We start from the raw sequence: 23,325 nt of genomic DNA, 5'->3' as shown, positions 1-23,325 counted from the left end.
TTACTGAGAATGTAATGGGTTTTTTAATGGAGAATCCTGGCATAAGCATTCAAATGTTCATACTTCTACAACTGGAGTTAAAACATTTTGACTATTTAAAAAATAAAATAATTTTTTCACATATACTTCATGTTTAAAGAAATCAAAATGAATACAGTAAGTTACTGACAAATATTCTTCCCCGTCTTGTGTTGGGTAACTTTGTGCATTTGTGCTGTGGTGTGAGAGCAGAGAGAGAAGTTACTCTTGGTCACACTGTAGCCGATCATAAAGTTATATCATCATGTGACTGTTCCCATTCTCATAACCTCAGGTCAGAAACACAGTGGAACTGAGTCAGAAGAAAGAAAGCCGAGGAGAGGAGTTGAGAAAAGTGACGTAAAAAGAGACATGAAAGATGAAAGGCCGAGGGGGAGCAGAGTGAGAACATGGGAGAGATGAAGAGAGCAGATCAGAGGTCAAACTCCGTTTTCACACTGAGTGCACCTAAAATTCTTCAGGAACTTTGATGCTTTTTCCCATAGCTGATGTCTGCTGCCAGGAAGGGTCTTACAGAAAAGATTTAGGCTCTATAATCCCCTTCTGCCTGAAAAATTATGTGAAAAAAGAACAAGGGAGGCACAGTTAATTGTACTTCACACTGGTACTGCATTGACATGTTGCCCCGGACCAGTTTCAACCAGATATAGTGCATGTGAGGGACAGTGTGTAGGAATCTGAGGGAGGAGGGAGGGAGTGGATTATAGAGCGGCTATGATTCACTGTAAAACAATCAATGTGGGTGCTGAATTTCCCCTGCTTGCGTAAGTCATTCAATACATTTATTGACACATTACATATAGCCTATATATGAAAAAAACATTCTACTGGGTTAGAAACATTTTTTAGAAGTTTGTAATCTTGGTACAGAAAAATAAATCTGATTATCTACCCTTCCTTTCAAATTATGGTGGTAATAATTTGTGTCTGGACTTTCCCAAAATCTCCACACTACTGCCAAACTATCATTAATAAGAGAGTGTTTGTTGAAGCTTTTCCTACTTGTTTTATCTCCTCATGAGGTCTGTTTTATAACTAATTTTATAACTAACATAGAATAATCAATTCAACACCTTAAGTCCAAGATGGCACGCAGCACCTGAGGGAAAGTATAACGTCTGCTGAAGAGAATAATTTGGACAAGCTTCCTCTTCGTCATGATCCTGATTTTATACCGTCAAGTGGTTCCACTGCACAGGGTTGACCTCAATGATAACTGGCCTATATCAAAGCTGGCTAAAATCCCAGACTCACTGGTAAACTCACACCTCTCTCCTGTAGAAGTGCAATGCATTAACTTAAGAGTAAAATATTCTTTTCTTGTTTTTTGAATATAAAAGATAATTATCTCATGTATTCAGAAAAACAAGATCATAGTTTTTTCCTTCCTTTTTTTTGGTGAAAAATATTCAAATTAAGGCATTAGGCTTCCATATTGTTCCTTCCTTTAGTATTCTTTGTTTACCTTAAGGACCCAGGAGAATAGAAGGGATTTGCTGAGTTGGACAACCTTCAGAGTTTGAAATGTGTATCAGAAACACATTGTAGGCTGAAAGGGTTTTTTCAAATGTATTTTTATTACAACCCTTTTTTGGGGGGACATCTCTCCAGTTCTTGGGTAAACCTACTCCTTTGTGGAATTTATAAGAAGTTACCTATGCCAATAAACAATTACGATGAATTATGATGATCAATTCATCACACAGTACACCTGGGTAAGAGCTCATCTGGATGGTTAAGAACTTTTGGGGCAACTGGCGTTGACTTCTCTTCAACAGAGAAAATATGAGAGAAATTAAAGAGAGTGTTGCTGCACAAAGCCTATTATTCCCTGGTATTTATCTGACATTTAACACAATATTTTACAGTGATATCAAGGTTCAACATAATTAAATTTTAACACTTGTAAAAGAGCCAAGTATAATCCTACTTTGGTGGGAAAAACTGAATGCTTAAACAAGGTGGTCAGGGTTGAGCAAAGTAAAGGTAACCTTGTTGTTCAAACCCTTTATTATTAACTGGTTTGTTTGCTGAGCTCACAAAGATTAGTTTGGGCCATATCAGACTTGGTTCATAAAACTTTGACCTTAAAGAGGGTTTTGGTGTTAGTATGTAATATTGCATCTCAAAATGTATTGGCAATATAAGAATGAAATGGGTAAATTACAATAATAATAGAATAATGCGAGATTAGGGTAAATCTCATTAAGAACATACTCTCATCAAAAATATTTATTACCTATACCCTTTTGCTGCAGTGTAACACCCACAGCACATTAGTAAATACACATTTCCTAACAGTTTTACATAAGCTGACCTGATATTTGGACATATTAAATATTTGTTCTTTTTCGCTTGCACTTCTTTGTCACCTGAGAAGCAGCAGCCTGCTGTTCTTCTCTGTAAGAGGCTTGGCAGGTGTAAACACACAGAGCCACCCTGCAGTCTGGATAAATGTCTCTTGGTTTCGGCCGCTCAGCTCCATAAAGCTGCAGAGGTCAAAGGCCACTGTAGCACCCAGCATGGCCGCACTGAGCCTCCAGTCCAGATTCCTGCTTGGATTAGTTCAGGTTGCTGACTTCAGCAGCAAGAGAGAGCCCTGCAACACGGTAGACAAACACAGTGTACACTTAAGTTGTATCAGAACGCTCAGCAAGTCTTTGGACAAAGATATCCTTATGTCACTCTGATGATGGAGTGTGTTTTTTGTTTCTGGCAAGTTTGAACAGACCATATGTGCGAAGGATCTACAGTTACCTGAAGAGACCAAATGGAGGCCTAATGTGTTGCGTAGGTTGTCATCTTTGCCCTGTTCTCCTCCCACCACAGGTTATTGCACCCACATTACAAAGGTTTACCATGTTAAATGATCCTGGGATGATTGATATCTGGAAAACACTTCTCCGGTTTTCCGCCAGTTAGAACCGGTTAAAACCATGTTGACGAGGAAATGGAAGTTACATACTGGCAGCGAATCAAGAGTCAGTGGAGCTGCTGTGTAAGCGGCTTATCACATGATGCAGTTGTGTTGAAATAAAAGAACTTGACTCTGTAGTTCACTTTATACTGGAATGATTTATAAATGAAAGGCTTTTGTTTAGCTCACTCGCTGATTTATAATTTGTCCTCATGTTTGTTCTGTTGCATGTGAAATCACTATAACACAATCATAACACAGGGATTAAAAGAGATATGAGGAAGGACGTGAAGCTTGAGGGCAGTGCAGAATGTACTCCACATAGTCTGCCCTGGCAACACACTGTAGTCAACTAGTTATGATCCTGGCCTGAAAGTAGGGAGTGCTGAGCAAAATACATAATTTGTATGTTATAAATATATAATCCAAATATGAAACATGCTATCAACCAGACATTTATAGACACAACTCTTACCTCTAAACAGGAACATTTCTAGCAAATAAGCAGTCTTATTTGTTGTCTTTGTGTGCTCTACATATTGCTTTCCCACCTTGAGACGCTGGAAGGCTAAACTATAGGTCAGGTAAATCATCACTAAAGAGCTGTTTGGGAGCTGAAAGAGTTGGGTGATTTTGCTGAGTTGAGGCAAATGATCTGGCTCGCTAAAAAGAGCTAAAATTTAAATCACTAACACAAAATATGGAAGTCAGTCTCAAACTTCACCTGTAGCTCACTGCTCTCCTAATTTTAACAACACTTATTGAATACAAAAGCAGTGGTAGCGGTTCCCTAAGGCTCTAACTCTGCCCAGCAGCTCTTTGAGCTAAATATTTACAGAAACATCGATGATTAGTAAACGTTTACTGTGGTCACACTCTAATTTGAAGAATTAGCAATCCAAGAAGAGTTGACATAATTAGCACTTTACAAGTATAGCTGAAGCAGAGTGTCCCCACTTTTGAAACATGGTAAAACAAAAACAGAGTGCATCAAATTCATAGTACACATTTACAAAAACAAGTTTATCAGTTTGAACATAAAATATATTGTTACGTACAGTTTTCAATTTCATACATTTCACAAAGGATTAGCAGATTATTGCCCTTATTGGGGTTGTACAATTCAATACTAGAGTCTATAAATGTCTGTCCAAAATTTATGACAGTCAATTTCATAATTTCACTCTAAACCAATCATGTCAACCTCATGGAGGCTCTTGAACAGTGAGGGGCAGTACTTTGGTAATAAGAATTTATCCTCAAGGGACCCGGAAAATAGTGAGCAAATTTTATGGCACTATTATTTCAGTCAGACATTACAAGGTCATATTCCACGCTAGTATGATGAAAATAAAACAATAAATCTTACCAGTGTTGAAGTGTAGAAAAGCTGGAGGTGTCAATTTCATGAGAAAGGCAGTTTCCCCATGTGTGAGCTTTGATGGTGCAGATTTACTTAAAAGGGACAGTTCACCCCACGATCAAAAATACATTATTTCTGTATATACAGTCATGAAAAAAATGATTAGACCAGACTTGTTTTCTCAAATTTCTTGTTCATTTTAATGCCTGGTACAAGTAAATGTACATTTGTTTGGATATATATCAAAAATAGCTCATAAGAGTTTAATTTAAGAGCTATTTAAGAGCCATTTTCCTTTTTATTAATAATGATTTTGGTTATCAAGAAAACCATGGAAAATGGCTAGATATCAGCTCTTAAATTAAACTCTTATGAGCTATTATATTGTGTTATGTTATTATATTTGTCCAAACAAATGTACCTTTAGTTGTACCAGGCATTAAAATGAACAAGAAATTGAAGAAAACAATGGTCTTATATTTCCTTCCATGACATGAATGAATGTATGTATGTGTGTGTGTGTATGTATGTATGTATGTATGTGTGTGTGTATGTATGTATGTGTGTGTGTGTGTATGTATGTATGTGTGTGTGTGTGTGTGTATGTATGTATGTATGTATGTATGTATGTATGTGTGTGTATGTATGTATGTATGTATGTGTATGTATGTATGTATGTGTATGTATATATATATATATATATATATATATATATATATATGTGTATATATATATATGTATATATATATATGTATATGTATGTATATATATATATAGAGGATGTGCCAAATTCAACGTGTGCCTCAATACGCAGCCTCCCGTTTGAGAAAAAAAAACAGACTGATTATTTGCAACAGTTCATAAAACTGCATAGCTTGCTCTCACATTACAAACAAGTAGCAGTATGCTATTTATAAACTGACAATAAAAACAGAAGTCATCATCTCAAGAGCTTTAATCATACATAGAAATTTAGTTCAACAGTACCATTCATTTAGAATGTTTTAGCAGTATGTATATTTAGTGTAAAGAGCATTATGTTTTTTTTTTCCTTTTCTGATGAGGAATATCCACACGGATGATAGAAGCTTTCAGAAATACACCAGAGAAAGAGAGAGAAGAGCAGAGAAGAGACTGAGTACATGACTAAGTTGTAACACCTCAGACTACATTTTTAAAACACCTCAAAAGGCGACATTTATCTGTGGTTTATGTACCAGTGTCCATCCTCCTTGATGCTTTTTTCCTTTTCATTTTTAACTGAAGAGCAGCAGAGCCTTAAATGCTTTCAGAAAGTAAAATTACTGTGGCGCGAGCTGTTTGATCAATGCCCTATAAAAAGGAGAAACTCCGAGCAGTCTTCTGTGACACCTCTTGTTGACCTAATCAAAGCAGTGTTAAGCTCGGGGTCAGTGTGACATATTGACGCTGCTGCAGAGACCAAGGGGAGTGGGGTGAGCCGGAGTGGAGTACATTACTGCAATCGAGTGTCATATTATAGGCATGAAAAGAATCAACCACATCCAACAATCTGTTCGCCCATTTCTCTAGCCATACATCCATCCATTGATCCAAACATCCAACCTATCAGAAAACACCACCATTAAACATACTTTATGTGCTGTTTGTGCTATCTTAGAAGCGCCACAACATCAATTCCAACCAGCTAAAGTCCCAAGCAAAGAAAAAAACAAAAACATCATGTACAAGACAGAAGTGGAACAGATAATTGGCCTACAAATCCCAGAAGCGATTATTTTTCAGTCCATCCATTCCTTTTAAGAGTAGTTAAGTAACGCCACGTGTGGATTTGGCAGGCGGCCGCTTCGCTGAGAGTGAGCCGCCGTCTTGTTTCTTTCCCCTCTAAAACTTTTGAAGCTGCTTCTTTTGTGGAGTTGGTAAAGAGTAAGAAACTTGACTTCCAGAGCTGGTAATGATGGAAGCTGCTGTTGCGGTAGCGTCGTGGCATTCAGTGGGCGCGCTCACGCGCAAAGACAGAGACTGTGTGTCGCGTTAAGGCTGGGAGGGAGGCTGCTGTGCTGCGTGCTGCGACATAGCTGCCGGGGAGGACATGGACTGGACCATGGGCTGAGCTGGTGGGGGTAGCGGAGGCTGAGCCTGCTGGGCCCCTGAGTGCGTGTTGGGGGAGGGTGGGGGCGTTGGACGTTTGAATTTGTCGGGGCTGGCGCTTCTTCTTGGTGAGGGCCTCTGTATGAGAGAGAGAGAGAGAGACAGAGAGGGAAAATAAATAAATATTGTGTAAAAATTTGAAGATTAAGCTACACTATATTATATTATTATACAATTTGTTGAATTAGATTACAGTGGTGGCTCCACAGGAATGTTTCAGACTCATGTGATCCAAACATTTTTAATAACTCCAGAACGTTGTTCAGTCAAGTCAAAATATATCGAAAAAAAGATAGTAATTTCCCACAGACACTATGGTCAAAAAAACAAAAAACTGTCACTTGTGGCAAACTGAGGTGTTTTGTAAATCAAACCAACACCATGTGAAGATTTTAAGTTAGTTTTAGGCATATACAGGAAGAAGGTATATTTTACAGTGTAAACAACAAGAGGTCAGCCCTTCTATTTGTTCAGTGTTTGGTAACAAACCACTGAAGTAAAATATGAGCATAAGTGGCGAGGTTACATGTTTCAGTCATGGTTACCCAACTCTACTATTGGTCATGACGTGACAATTGTACTTCCAGTCAGCAGAATGGAAAGAGAAAATAAAAAGAATGGGTTTAGAGAAAAATTAATCTGTCTGAGGTTCTGATCTCCCAGAAGGAGTTATTTCGTTGCTCAACTCCTGGGTGGGCCGGGTGGTGATGGGAGAGACCTGGTCTTTTCCATCCACATGCACCCAGAGAAAATGAATGGATGTGAAACACCAGAAAGGGAGGAAACAAGAGGTGTATAACAGCAAGGAAAGGTTTAAGTATGGAAGGATTAAGCTGCATTGAAAGAATTAAACAGAAAAATGTAATCAGTGAATCATTTTTTTTCCTGCCTGTGCATTGATATACCATCAACTTTGGAACTTGAACATTATGAATCCAGTGCCATTGGAGTTTGGTTTATAGTTTGAAAATGAACTCAGTGTGAATACAAGACAAATTCAATTGTTTAGTTATGATGGAGAGTCATATATATTGATGCAATACAAGGTTATCATTTTAGATTCTAAAGTGTTATAACATATTTGTGAATAACAAAAGAACTCCACAAGGTCCAATTTGTAAGAAAGTGCAGCATCTTGACATACACTGTGTTCCAAATTATTATGCAACTGAGTTTTTTCTCCGATTTTCCTAAATAGTCAATGCAAATGACAGTCAGCATAATTTAAGTCATCAACCGTTAGTTTAATTAATTCTAATGTGATTGGACAAACCTCCCAATGATAACAGTATTTTTTTTTAAATAAAAAACTTAAAATGCACTGTTCCACATTATTACGCACGACAGAGTTTTATAACATTTTATAGGTTTTTAAGAACTGAAAATGCTCATTTTTGGATTTTCCAGCATTCGGAGGTCATATTTACTGAAATCAAAAGCTATTTCAATCAAAATCATCTTAACAGGTCAAGTTACATTTTAACATAGAAGCCCTTATTTGATAGCAGCTTCACAATTCTTGCATCCATTGACCTTGTGAGTGTTTGGAGAGTTTCTGCTTGAATTTCTTTGCAGGATGTCAGAATAGCCTCCCAGAGCTGCTGTTTGGATGTGAAATGCCTCCCACCCTCATAGATCTTTTGCTTGAGGATGCTCCATAGGTTGTCAATAGGGTTGAGATCAGGGGAGGATGGGGGCCACACCATGAGTTTCTCTCCTTTTATGCCCATAGCAGCCAATGATGCAGAGGTATTCCTTGCAGCATGAGACGGTGCATTGTCATGCATGAAGATGATTTTGTTACTGAAAGCACGGTTAATCTTTTTGTACCATGGGAGAAAGTGGTCAGTCAGAAACTCCACATACTTTTCAGAGGTCATTTTCACACCTTCAGGGACCCTAAAGGTGCCGACCAGCTCTCTCCCCATGATTCGGCCCAAAACATGCCTCGCCACCTTCTTGCTGACGTCGCAGCCTTGTTGGGACATGGTGGCCGTCCACCAACCATCCACTACTCCATCCATCTGGACCATCCAGGGTTGCACGGCACTCATCAGTGAACAAGACTGTTTGACAATTCGTTTTCATGTATTTCTGGGCCCACTGCAGCCGTTTCTGCTTGTGAGCATTGGTTAGGGGTGGCCGAATAGAATAACTGATAGAATAACGCATAACTGCAAGCCTCTGGAGGATGCTACACCTTGATGTTCGTGGGACTCCAGAGGCACCAGCAGCTTCAAATATATTTTTGCTACTTTATAATGGCATTTTAGAAGCTGTTCTCTTAATCCGATGTTTTTGTCTGGCAGAAACCTTCCTCATTGTGCCTTTATCTGCACGAACCCGTGTGTGCTCTAAATCAGCCACAAATCTCTTAACAGTAGGATGATCACGATTAAGTTTTCGTGAAATATCTAAGGTTTTCATACCTTGTCCAAGGCATTGAACTACTTCATGCTTTTCGGCAGCAGAGAGATCCTTTTTCTTTCCCATATTGCTTGGAAATGGTCATCTGCTTAATAATGTGGAACGCCCTTCTTAAGTAGTTTTTCCTTAATTGGGCTTACCTGGCAAACTAATTATCACAGGTGTCTGAGATTGATTTCAGTGATCCAAAGAGCCCTGAGACACAATACCATCCATGAGTTTAATTGAAAAACAAAACATGTAATCTTTATGACACTTAAATACAATTTGCGTAATCATTTGGAACGCGGTGTAGGGTTAAGGAAGTGGTGAGATGTATCAGTTACAGTTAAGAAACACTTGAACTGTACCAAACTTGCAGCATTCCCGTCAGTGCAAATGAGTGAGATGCAGATTTCACAATGCGATGTGTGATGAAATGTCTCAGAGTAAAGAGGAGCTGAGAGAAGACTCATCTCCTACATTCCTGGCTTTAATTACATCTTCTAACTGGTTCAAAACCAACACACAGCCCGCTGACTAACCGCCTCCTAGAAATGTTATTTTCCCAAAACAAAGTACTATGTATGTGAACCAAGTAGCAAACTATCCGGTATAATTGCTACGTCAACTGTAGACTGCAGACAATGTTTGGGCTCAGCCACTCATCAAGATGAACGTTGGTGACAGTTGTGTGTCCTCAGCTTGTTTGCTTTGGTGGTGATATATTCCACTCCCAGAAGCAAAGAGGTGGCAGAACCCTTATTTGAGCATGATTTGTGTAAAAAGACACAAACTGCATGCAACCAGCAATGCATTGCTGTGGACGGGGGCAGCAGCAAACCTTATTTTAGCTAAAATAATAAAAGTAAAAACAAATTTCAGTATCAGTGTGAGTGTACGATATATTTAGAATTCATTGCTTTAACTTGCCATTAAGACAGCACTTTCCCATGTTGAACTGAAGCCATTATAGTCACTTCAAAGCCACCAGATTCCATTTACAGAAACAGTAGTTTTACCTCACATAAAATGGTTGTTGCTGGTCTAACCCTGCCTTGATCAGCTGGCTTGTTTCTATTATTTTATGAATCCAAACTAACCATTTGAAAGTCACACAATAACACAAACTATCCGAGATACCAGCAACTCCCATACCCTGTGAGTTAAAATTACTGTTTTTGTCCCTGTCCACAGCAGTACATTGTTGACCTTCTGTGCTGGTACTGCTGTCTGCTTCTTCAAACTGGGGGCATACTGACCATCTATTGTAGATAACACACTGACCATGAATAAGGGCCTTATATAACCCCTCTTCAAAACATCTGAAGTGGCCAATTAAAATCCAAATTCAAACCCACTCATCTTCAGAAGTCCCCTTTTCCTCCACCAAACATACAATTTTGGCCTTACTTCTGCCTTAAATCATTATGTCTGAACATTCAGGCTCATTAGTTTAGAAAATCTCTTGAAACCAAATTAATCTTCATTAGATTCTTATTAGATTAGATTATTGACAAAACAATTGGGTAATAAACACACATTATTTGACATACTGTTGATGTAGGTGTCCGTCACAAACTAAAAACACATTGATCAGTTACGAGAACGGACACTGACCTCGGTGTAAATCTTAATAAAATTATAAAAGTAATTGACGACATATATGTGACACAGATAAGGGTGTTTCGATTCAGTTATTGCTGTGTTGTTGAAAAGATAAATGCAAAGCCGACTGGACCTTGGGACATTTATGGAGCCATGTAATGTTCTCGTATCACTGTGTGAGTGGGCCATTTTCTGTGATGTAACAACATCTGTGTGATGACCTAGCCAGTTTAAGATTTGCAAATGTTCGCACCTGTAATGAGTGAACAGTGTAGGACTCATAACCCCTTTTATGGTTTATTGACATATGTACAACAGGAGTACAATATGTACAGACTACAGTCCATCAGATGTGAATGTTAACCCTTTATATTACAGCTTAAAGACTACCGTTGACCTCAGAGTTGTTGTTTTATTTCACATTTTATGTGGTGTTTGTGAACAATAGGTGGCATAACCCCAGGCACAATACCATTAAGTGAGTCTCTGTGCATATTATCTGCATTCTGTTTACATCGCTAAATTTACAGACTTAACATCTGACGATGTCTATCTTGTCTGTCTGTTCATTCTACAGAGAGGAAAGAATGTACTAAGTATTGCCTTGGTCAGAGACAATGTGACACAATACAATTTTATTTTTCTTATATTTTGTGGACCCTAGGTGTTTAATTCAATTCTATGTGTACAAACTTTCAAAGTCAGCAATATGTAGTAGGTCCTCCCTAATTTATGAGAAGTTCATTTATAAAGTTCTTCAAAGTTTTCTTGTGGTTGATTTAATACTTTTTGTCACCTTCCATCAAGACACACAATAAGTTAACATCTACGAGATCCTACAAATACTCACGATTTGCTAGACATCTGGTGAAGGTGGATTGGGTGGATGTGACTTACCGCTACGGCGTGAGAGGAGCTCCCGTGGACGTGCAGGGCGGGGGTGTTGTAGTGGGAAATGGCAGCTCTGGACAGTGTCGCTGGAGGAGTGAAGCCAACTGTGTGGCTGCCATATGAGAGACCTGTGACAGAAACAGGAAGACAGACATGAAGAGATTGTGGCACATACTGCATGTACTCGTTATCCTAGTTGTTATATCTACCTCTGCCAACAAGTTGATGTTTTTGGTGTTGTTTGTCTGTTTGGCAACGATTTTCATGAAACTTTGAAGGGTGAAGTGCAGGCCAAGAGAGGACCTATTAAATTTGGAGTGGATGTGAATAACTGGGCAGATACACAAATTATTTTTCACTTTTGTAAATATGCCAAGATACGGCATTCATGTTCTGTTAAAATGAATTTCTCAATCATATATTATTACTCATCAGATCAGTTTTTCTGCTTTTAGTAGTCACACAAATACTGGAAACAATGCTCTGGGCTCAAACCACACCAAAAGTAGGAACAACTACTTTCCAGCTTGGGAAATAGGACCATCGGAGGAGCGTGTGAATGCATGATTAGCCATGGCAGAGGTCTGTGGGAGTGCCACTCTAGTTAACTAAATTCAACTCTGGTTGATGAGACTGAAGTACTGCACCAGTTTCAGGACTGCATAGACTTGGAGTGAAGGTGAATGCAATGTGTAACTGGCTGACAAAACAGGAAAAAAACAGCAGTGCTCCGGCACCTTAGGTCTGTCCTATCAGTGTGCAAACATTTCAGCTGTAATCTGATATCCTGCTGAATCACACCAAACCCGATTAAGCAGAACTAGAATGGCATGATTTTTCTCTGCATCAGGACTCTGGTATTGCAAAGACATCTGGGGTGTAGTCTAAATGCTGTCAACAGTACAGGAGGTCAGGGTTTTGGTTTGGCAAAAAATATCTTCAAATATCCAATAAACCCCCCCCCAAAAAACTTTGTTTTTGTTATTAGGTTTTGTGTTGTGCAGCTCTCTCCAGTTAAATACTGAACCGTTACAGACAATAGGCTACCCTTCATTCATACATCTTTATCAGAAAATAAATTAATTGGTAGGCAATAATGTGTTACATAAGCACGATGGCATTTTATGATCTTCCTGAAAAACTTATCAATGAGTGTTCGTTCCAGATTCTATATGATGGATGTTAGGCTGTTTACACCTTGTTGCAAAGATAAAGGCTGTTGTCTGGCAACAAGTCATATCAATTGATATCAAAGGTGCTTTTGATTGTTGTGTTGGCAATTCTCTTTGACGCAATGCAACTTGATGACTGTTGTTTTTCCTGGACAGTGGCCATCTTAAAGTACCTACCAGGAGATATGGGTCGGCTGGAGCTCGGGGAGGGGGTGTAGGGGATGGGGCTGGACACGGTCCTCGCTCGCAAGCCCTGTGCAGACATCTCGTTGAAGTACCTGAGAGGATGACATGAACCGTTCATAAAAATCCTGTTGTCAACAAAAGCAATACAATCCATACAGGGAGGAAGGAGGTCAGATAGAGAAAAAGAAAGTGTGTCACATCAATGAAGAATTATTGATAACCCATTAAGATGCAATGTTAAAAGCACCTTTATGGCTACTTAACGTTGGTGGTATAGATTAAAAGGACCATAACTCCTTCTTGTTACTGGTTTGGACAAGTTGCAAGTTGATTTTATCCTTTGTGGAAAAAAGGCATACAAAGCCACTAATATGACCCTTTTAATAGGAACATGGTAGTGTAACATTAGAGTTGCAGGTTCAAGTCCCTGATAGACCAGGTACTGACTGTGGGCTGGTAGCTGGGGAAGTGCCAGTTCACATCCTGGGCACTGTCAAGGTGCCTTTCAGCAAGACACCGAACCCCTAACTGCTTAGGGCTCTGTGCCACTACATTTATACATGTGCTTGAATGTGGAAAATACCAACAGAACAAAGAGATGAATTTCCTCAAACATTTAATTTTGGCACCTAAGCAAGTAGGGTTTTTTATGTCATACAATTACAGAGCATATATTATGTATAGTATACATAATAACACTTTTGTAGGTGCTTCAAAAACAACAGGAGCACAATCGACAAACGCTTAATAGACAGAATCAAAAAGAACACTGACATAACAGGCAATAAAGCCAGTGCGATAGACAATATAAAAAGATAACAATAAGATATTTTCATTTCTGACAACTGCAAGATGATGGTCTCATACTAAGAGATGGAGCAGTTTGATGTAAGTGTTTTTGTGACTGTATGTCAATCACAAAGTGCTGTCTGGTTTCACAATGGTCTGGGGAACCATCTGGGCAGCACTTGGGTGCCTGAGCTTTTAAAGTAATGGCTGCCAGTAGGAAAAGGGCTCACAGATAGGAGTCCAAATATGCTGTTTGGCTTAAGTGAACCTGATAGTTTGGATTCTTTTCAGCTACATCAAGCGAGCACAGACCTGGCAGAATGAAACCAAGCTACTGCTAATTATTTTGATGTCTTTCTGTATCAACACTGCTGTCTGAACAAATCTTGGCCACTATGCCCTGAATCAAAACTGCATGGCAGTGCCTAAGAGTCAAAAGATGGATTTCCTGATATGGGTACCATATTGGTACCTTCCTAATCACCAAGACAGCCTAGACACTAACAAATCCCCTGGCTGGCTACTGCAAGATATGTCTTTTGCACTGCTCCCTCTTTTCATTCTCATAGGTTCAAGCTCCCTTTATCCATTCAGCAATGTCAGCAACTGAGCCAAATGCAAAATGCAGATTTTTAACTAATTTTTAACAATTCGCTTGTAATGTCCAATTTAGCCCATGTGTGATTGGAGGTAGGATAGGTCATCGTTATTGAAAAAAAGACAGCAATTGAGGGGGCATGTTAATGATTTTTCTACCATGTCACTCCATACAAACATTTAAGAGTAAGGGAAAGGGTCATTTACACAACGAGGCCAACGAAAATGTCAAACTGCAGAGAAGATGATATTCTGGAAATTCTGCAGGTAAAGACCTACGCTGAAATCTTCAAGGACAAATTCAAGGAACAGCAACAGTTTGACAGTTTATGACCAACTACATACTGGCTACATAAACAACACACTGTAATAGGAGCAGCATACTTTTTGCGTCATGTCCTGCCTCCAGCAGACTCTACCCAGGCACCACCCCTCGCCAAAACCAAACATAACATTTCAAGTAGGTGGAAATTCATCCAACATGAACCATCTTGTGTACTGCAGGTGTGAAAGGAAAACTCTGAACAATATTCAGAAAGGGTTTGTATGCCTTTTTAGGAGTAAGATTCAGGCACTTTTCCCTTTAAATTTATAATCAAATCTAAATCCACTGCAATCAATGTATATCAACATTGGTTATTATGACCAACTGTTTGCTAATATCTAGCTGTTAGCTGCCTGGTGTAAGACATCAGGAGACAAACCAATATGAAGATGGGATTGCTTCATTTTCAATGTTAAAGGATTCTTTTGGTTAACATGAGTGGTGAGGTAGATGAAGATGCCCCAGATATTGTTGAAAATCAAGCATTTTCAAGGAATCCCTCAACCATCTCATCTAATTTGATTTACTGATATATGTGATTTGGCCCCCCATTAATAAGATATTATGACCTAAAGAAATCTGTCAAAACATGTGTCCCATCCTCTACCTCTCATCGTCCATTTCCAGACTGGATTCACTCTCTGACAGTTGTCTGCACAGGGCCTCCCTGCGCTCCATTTCTCTCTGTAGCTTTCTCTGCAGCCGGATGTTCTCCTCCCTCATGTGTCGCTCCTCCTCGATGTACTGGGCACGCTTCTCTGTGTCTGGGAGGGGACACAAAGAACAGATGACATCATTTAGATATTGTCAAGACCCAATTCTGTCCTCTGTTTATCAACATCAACAACAACTGCATCATTGCATTACATATCAAAAATGTTGCACTTCCAAAAAGCCTAAATGTATGGCCTTTATTGAAAACTGTACACATAACATATCCCGTTCAAAAAACATTTTCTTTTCAAAATTCTGTTTTAAAAAAAAAGAAGAAAAGTCAGAGGGGCAATGCCGATCTCTACAAACACAACAGATTACAAGGTAAGCAAAGTCGTGATGTTTTTTTAGTGTCAAAACTGTTTTCATACTGAGCTCATCTTCTTTTTAAAGTCTGGAGTGACAGCTCCCTCTAGTGGGAGAAACAGTGCATAGGCAGAATAATTTTGAGACACACCCAGGCATGTCTACAGATTAATCTCCATTAATCAAGTAATTCTTCAGAGATATATCAAGCTGAGTCAATACTCCTGACTGTCTGAAAAATAAACAAGTGTTATCAACTGCTATTAATGGTCACATAATGTATGGTGCTGTTATTCTGCTAATGCCCAATGTGCTTCAGTAGGAGTCAAACAACATTTCATGAGCAAACACATTTGGTAATGCAGTAACCATAACTAAACTAGAGTGAAGGTGTAAGATTATTAAAGCAAGTGTGACTTAATTGGATACATGTGCATGAAAAGAGTTACTGGGAGGAGATAGTTTGGCATTATTGTGTGCGTGTGTGTGAGCATGTGTGTACAAGTGCACTCAGCACGGGCTTTAAGAGACCAAAATATATCCATGCATTAAACATTTTTTTATGAAGTTAAGAAAACAAGTGTTCATTCAACAGACAAGCTGGATTCATATTTCTATATAAAAAAAGATTATATCAGCCTGTGTGCTACGCAAAATAAAATGTCTACAATATTATTTGATTACAATGTTACAAGCAACAATTTAGGAAATTAGAAAGCAATAGGCGTCCTTGGTTAATTTAATCAGAACATTTTTGTAACTGGTTTGTGACTGGAGTCGAACTGGTCAGTGGCGTTTCCCTGATTGTAAGCCAATTCATGTCACCAGGAGGAAGGAGTTAAGTGGATGTTTTTGTGTATCACCAGCAGAACTCTTTATCATCCTCTGAGGGTTATTATAACCACACACACAACACCACAACTTTAATCTGAATACTATCCATATGTTTTTGGATCAATTTCATATCTTCTTGTATAAACATTGACTACAAGAGTCCTCTGAAACCTCTGTAGGATATATGCTATCGATCCCAGTATACATGTGCTGGTCTTTATGGTAAGCATCAGCCGGTAAAATAAAGTGCAGTTGAGGTCGTTTTGAAAACCAATGCAACAGGAAGGAGTTTTCAAAACAATGGAGTATTTTTGGTTGAAGCATCCTCATTCAGGAACATACATTTTATTAAGCGGCTTCACTGTCATGTGTGTAATATGTGGAGATTTCATGACATATACAGTACTGTGCAAAAGTCTTTGGCAGGTGTGAAAAAATATTGTAACATAAAAATGCTTTCAAAAATAGAAATATTAATAGTTTATTTTTATCAATAAACAAAATGCAAAGTGAGTGAACAGAAAAAAAATCAACCTTAAAACCAGCATCTATTCTTCGAGGCATTTCAAGACTTTTGCATAGTACTGTATATTTTATCAACTTAAGTTGTTTTATGCATTTTAAAAAGGTAACTCTAAGAAATGAGTTGGATGTTGGAGGGCTCTTGAAGGTATCAACAATATAACATTTCACAGCAGACCTCAGAGGAGTCCTTGAATGCACCAAGGACACTTCTTAAAATGGTACCTGCTTGCATTTCCATGCAGTATTAATGTATGCAATATATATAGTACACAGCAGAGCAGGTACGGTACATCATCTGTGTCTCTGATTTCTAGGTCACAACTTTCTACAGATGGACTGGGGGGGTCAAGCTTACTGCGCCAGTAGTATTTTTTTTTTTTAAGATTATTTTTTAGGCTTTTTTATGCTTTATTGACAGTGACAGAGTGAAAGGGGGTGATAGAGGGGAAGACATGCGTCAAAGGGAGCTCAGGCCGGATTCGAACCCGGCTCCGCCGCAGCAAGGCCTCAGCTTACATGGCAGGCGCTCTACCAGTGTGAGCCACCGGTACGCCCCATCGCCAGTAGTATTTAACCGTAGAGTAACATTAAATATTCTGCATCTTCTTCACGCTGGCACACTCTGAACTGGTCATGACGGAGACTACTTCTAATATGATTTTAAAACGCTTGTGTGGGCAGAGTTCATTTGTGTTTTGAAACACGGTTTTAAAATAAATATGTATTTGTGTGGATGTTGTTAACCACTGTGCAGTTCCACTTCTTCATATACCCTCAGTATCACCAGGTGTTATGTGACCAGTGACTGTGGAGGTAACGAGGATGTAAACAGTGTCAGACAAGGTCAAAGTATCCTGTTCTTTCTGGTCTATGGAAAACGGTGTAGGGTGAATTCGCCCCTCACTGCTCATCAGAGGATCAGTTCTACCAATCACATCCTTAATCAACACTTGAGGGCATCTGCCCCTTTAGAGTGCACACTCCCGTGGATCATGTGACAAAGTTGAGAGGCCACTTACGCTGCAGCTCTGTGGTGCGCAGGCTTTTCTTAAGCCTCTCCACCTCATTCTTCAGGAAACGGATATGCCGCATCATGTTCTCTGGTGAGTCTATCTCCATGGAAACGTCTCGTGGGGAGGGAGGAGCTGATACGGGCTGGTCCAACTTCTCCTGAAGGATCCTAGTTTAGAAAACAAAGAAAACACGCTGTTATTATAATTCATAAACTGAAATAATGGGCACGATGAGAAGCTTTTGTAAATCAAATAAAAAAGCTAGCTTTTATGCAAGACTGGATAAACGCCTACTGGCTGAATAAAATACAATTGACTTGAAAGTAAAAAATGATAAATGTTTTGTAATGTGATGCATCTTCAGATTGAAAGGTGCTCAAATTTAAAATTACTGACAAATTACATATATAATCAGGCCCTTCAGCAGGCTCTTTCAAAAACATTACCCTGTAAATCAGAACGCTACTGTTTTTCAATCACTGGCAATTTTACTCTGCATCATAATTGAAGCTGAGTCACGAGTTTGACAGATGACAGGCTGGCATTTTGTGTGTGCCTGTGTATGTGTGTGTGTGTCTGTCAGACAGAATGGGGGTATAGTCACATATCAAAGCAAAGCACATCAAAAACACCATATTAAAACCTGTTAAGTGTGCAGTGATGGAACATTTAAAAGGGTTAAGAAAGTAATGGAAGAAGTTTAACACAACCTAGCAGATGTCATGCTTATAACTGAAGCTAAAATATAGATCAGTTGATTCAACAGATGAAAGAAGTTACTGAAAACGAGCTTTGAATCAAGAAAGAAACTGCAAGAAGCAGATTTTAAAATGCCCATCGCCTCTAGATACTGAAAGGTTTAACCACATAATATGATCCTTCTTTACCTTTTCTCAGCCTCCAGTTTGTCCATTCGTTTCCACAGTCTGTTAACCAGGGCTTCTTGTTCCTGCTCTAATGTGTTCTCAAGGTCAATCTTCTCCCGCCTCAACTGGAGAATAAAAGGAAAGTGGAGAGTGACGTTTAGAGATAGAAAAGCCTTGACGCTGAAAAGAATCCACAGGACTGCACACAAATAAACTGCACTGCACACACAAGGTCTGATCAGACAAGCTTTCTCATTCACAGCGCTACAGTCTCCATGCCGGCTTGTGTAACAGAAACAGTGATTGAAAAATGACAATGCAGAATAGTCCAAAAATATCTCTAAATTGTTAAGTGATATGAAATGGCCTTAAAAGGCTGCTCATTGGTGTTTTTGTGCTGAAAATTAGTCATATTTTTCGTAAACATGTCGTTACACAAGCATCACTCGGACATATATTCATGAGTGAGCAGCAACAATGATGAAGAGACTCCAGAAAAATCACTGTCATCACAGCATGGAAACATTGGTTTCGGCACACACAGGTCTGACTCAGCCACAGACCAAAAATGTTCTTTCCAGCTAACATTCATGGGAAGAGTTAGGATGGTGAAATTTTGGCACTCATACTACAACAACTGGACACACAAGATCAGGGATATGTCGTTCCCCAATGGATGCAGGAATCTCTTGACTCTATTACAATAAGCATACCTGTTCCAGGGTTAGCTGCTTTGAAATGGTTTCATTCTCCATCTTTTTGATCTTTTTCATGAGCTTGTTAACCTGGAACTCCTGCTCCTGCTCCAAGTGCTGCTCCAACTCTGCCTTCTCATGCTGGAGCTGCGATGGAAAAGGGGGAAATACGTTGGATGGACAGAGGAAAAGAAGAAGAGGAGGTGGATGAGACGAAGGAGATGAGAAAGAAGGGAGAGGGGAAAGAGCACAAGAAGAGACTCATGGTGAGTCACATAAAAACTATTCCGTGACCACAGTGAATAAACATGCTGGTGTCAGATCATCACATTTTGCTTACACATTAAGGGTATAACAAAACAGGAAGCCGATGTTACAATTCAACCAAATTCTTGGTTAATCTTCCCGGACGATATAACAGCGTAAAATAATGATTTGGCAAGTTAAGAAACCACCTTTGGCAGTTCACCAATACAAAGAATGGGTGTGGCTCAGTACTGATTCAAAATGGGACAGAGCTGTGTGATGTATTATATAAGCGATTACTCATTACAGGGAAAGGGATGTAAATGAATTCATAGGAAAAGACTGGAGAAGGAAAAATAACCATTTCCATTAACAGAAATAACCAGAACACCTCAAAACCAGGCAGTTTGTTTTAACTTACAATGACTGCATTCATACAGTCGAGTGCTCGGCAGTATCTGATTGAAAGAACAGGCCACTGAAATTGCCGCACCCAGTGCTGCCATGATTCTTCCAATTAACAAGCTAACAATTTTAGGAATTGTTTTGGTTATGTGCCTCCCTTAAGGCAAAACACTATTGTAACTACTACTGTAGAACAGGCCTCCACCCACTGTACTGTGCAGTGAGTGGCAACTCCAGAGTCTGTGTGAAAACACATCTCATTTTCAGCCAAAGGACACCTTGCAGAGATATTTTATCCCACTTGCCTTCCTCTGTTCTTCATACAGACGCTGTTTGTAAGAGACACCAGAGCAGTCGCAATCGTGTGTACATATTTAACATAAAGGTAACTCAGTGAAGGTCTTCTCTGCATTATGGCATTGATAACTTCACCAGAATCCATTCTAAAAAGACAAACCTATGCTGGCACATTAGAAGATATCTGAAAATATGAGGCAAATAACTTTGTGCATCAAACTGACATTGTATATATAGATCATAAAGTGTGTTGAAAGTGGGAGCATTGATTCAAATCCCTACTGAGGCACTTTGCTACTCAAGCTTAGTTGACTGAAGTAAAAAGTAATGGTGGGGAAAAACGCAGGTCAGACAAAATTGTTTACAGACGTGCTTCTGCACAGGAGCATTTACTCACCCAGTAAAATAAATGGCCACATTTGCTTAACTCTCCCTCCATCATCACAAGAATGCAACACTTAGTGTACACAATATGCATGTACACACATGCACGATTGGCCATTTGTCAACACCACGTCGACAGGCAGAGACAGACACAGGTCTGTTTCATGTTAAGTGAGAAGGCAAGATAACAAATGCCCAAACAAGTCCATCTGCATGACCTTAAGCAGGGGCTGCTGAGGCATTTGCATGTGTCCCTTCCAGACTCCCACTTCTTTACACATCAACAAACCATTAGTCAGCCTGCAGCTAGCCGTTGAAAGTGTGAGAGCGTGTGTGCGCTCTGCAGTTGGGAAAATAAGATGTGGAAAACAGACTGAACCAAATAACCGACAGACGGGAGGAGAGTAATTTGAGAGTCATTTAGAGTAGCTAGCAGCCGCAGTGAAGTCATCTTGAGCCTTTCCAGGCTTCAGGCAAGTACCAATACAGTTGATGATAATGCAGTAGCTGTTGCACACTCATACATGGGGTTGTGTGCAAGGACACCTACCCAGCAAACTCAAGCTGAACACACTTGACAATACTGCAGCCAAAAACTTTGCATAACTGGGCATTTACAAAATATCTCTGTACCACGGTGATATCTGTGTAATACGTCATCATAAAGGGTGAAACTTCAAACTGATATTCCTTATGGTGCCTGGTATATACATCTCCAACCAGTGAGTTAAAAATGGGTATTTTCCTTTTTCCTTCCCATCACTCACTTGCATGAGTTTCCTTGACAGTTCATTGGTGAGAAATTCCTCCTCCTTCTCATAGTTGACCGCCAAGGTCTCCTTCTCCTTCTGGAGGGCCTGGATCTTCTTGAACAAGGTGTTGCTGATAAATTCCTCCTCTTGCTCCGCTCTTGCTTGCTGCAAGAGAGAAACAAATGAGAGACAGTGGCAAGGGGGGCAAACATCAGTAAAGTATACTCTCAGATCTGACACATCAAACTGTTGGATTTTCACATTTAAGCCTGATTAAACTGACCAACTGTGCTTATAGGTGTGCTGCAAACATATGCACCAATCAACAAAAACTGCTGCAGTGAAGTCTGCCAGCCAAAGAGGAAGCAGATTTTCCCCCTAATGACTTAAGAGGTATTGCAGTAGTGGGTGACTGACAGTGAGGGGAAGAGTGAATCATGGGGGCACTGAGGAAATGTGTTGGGACAGCTACAACAGTTAGCATTACAGCGTGTCCTTGTTAGCACCAGTCTCAAATTCTCCATCCTCATTTTTCACTGACCTCAAAGCCAAATTCTGTTTTGCAAGCTGGCAGAATTTGTCAGTTGTTCAGGAACAATGAGAGGGACAATAGAAAGCAAACAGCTAGTTAAGCCTCGCACATTTACAGAGGGTGGACAGGGTGAACTGTGCACTGACTTGCCAACATATGAGCCTGGCATTTAGCTAGCTCGCTAAGTTTGGCCTGCATACTTCCCATCTATCCAACAGATCGGTTACACATTTTTATGAAGCTGGGGCTGATTAACAGAGCACCAAGACATGACGCATCCTGTCCATGCCAATCCTGCTGCTGGGCTATTTATTTCACCCGGGTACCGTATCCTCGTTAGGCATAACGTGGTGACAATATCTACCAGTGAGTTATCAGCTGACCAAAACGCCAACATCACTAAGTAACTTGAATCGTGAGGTGCCCACGTAATGTTTTACCGCATTTTAACTACCCGCTGAGCTAACGTTAGCCAAGATTAGCAATGCAAAAGAAAACAAAGCAAAGTAGCTTGCTATCGCTGTCCAACCACCTAGCAAACGTTAGCCTACTGGCTAATTTAGCATGTAGCTAATGTCGGGTAGAGCTAGCAAAACACCAGCGTGTTGTGATCAAATATAGTTAGCACTTCCACGAAACGCCCTAAATGTGCTCACATTGGCTATTTAGCACTTAACAAGCAACACTGGCCATAGCCAACTTGCTGACAAATGCAACATAATAGGTTAACAGCAGCTAGCTACTTAGCTAGTTAGCTGGCTAACGTTACTCACAATGGTGACGCTAGCTTTGCGGAGGTCCCGATTCTCCTCCTGCAGGGCTTTGCACTTGAGTTTGAACGTCTCCAGCTCAATTTTAAGAACTTTATTCTCTTGCTGTAAGGAGGCCAGGCGGTTCGTCAGCTCCTCCAAGCGAAACTGTGAAATGACTATGCTCGGTTTGCCCGAATTTGAGGCGGAGGACGACATCGGGGTGGCCGAGCTGCTCCCCGCTCCGTCAGTGTCGCTCTCGCTTGCGCTGTCGGCCATGGCTGTGCGACAGTGTGGAGCAGAGGAGAAGACGGCAGCTGCAGCGTTTGAGGAGCGCAGACAGCACAATGGTACACAGTGTGACCTTGCTCACGCGTGTCGGCATAGCGCCGCCAGCAGGATGTCTCCAGTACCGCAATGCATCCGTGAGAAATGAAAGTGGAGCCTTTAGTACCATGTTTAGTACACCTTTATGAACCGTGCAAAGTGGGCAACTTTACTTCCAACCCTGAGGCACATTTGGAGCTGAATATGATATTAGCCTTAAAGTGTGTCCTGTCTTTTAGAGAAGCTCTCTATCTATC

The 23,325-nt window shown here is 40.0% G+C and overlaps 1 protein-coding gene across 1 annotated transcript; it reads right to left on the bottom strand.

The window, feature by feature from the left end:
- Window positions 1-5,282: 5,282 nt before the first annotated feature.
- LOC131993659 (coiled-coil domain-containing protein 6-like) lies at window positions 5,283-23,086 on the bottom strand. The gene is made up of 9 exons (XM_059359650.1): window positions 22,766-23,086; window positions 21,476-21,625; window positions 19,395-19,523; window positions 18,703-18,806; window positions 17,822-17,982; window positions 15,031-15,187; window positions 12,704-12,804; window positions 11,361-11,482; window positions 5,283-6,527 (listed from the first exon to the last, which is right to left on the bottom strand). The coding sequence occupies exons 1-9, from the start codon at window positions 23,018-23,020 to the stop codon at window positions 6,333-6,335; spliced, it is 1,374 nt and encodes a 457-aa protein (XP_059215633.1). The 5' UTR covers window positions 23,021-23,086; the 3' UTR covers window positions 5,283-6,332.
- Between the last annotated feature and the right edge of the window lie 239 nt (window positions 23,087-23,325).

The sequence above is a fragment of the Centropristis striata genome, chromosome 20, assembly GCF_030273125.1.
Source record: "Centropristis striata isolate RG_2023a ecotype Rhode Island chromosome 20, C.striata_1.0, whole genome shotgun sequence".
Lineage (NCBI taxonomy): Eukaryota > Metazoa > Chordata > Actinopteri > Perciformes > Serranidae > Centropristis > Centropristis striata.
This window is presented reverse-complemented; position numbering and strand designations above follow the sequence as displayed.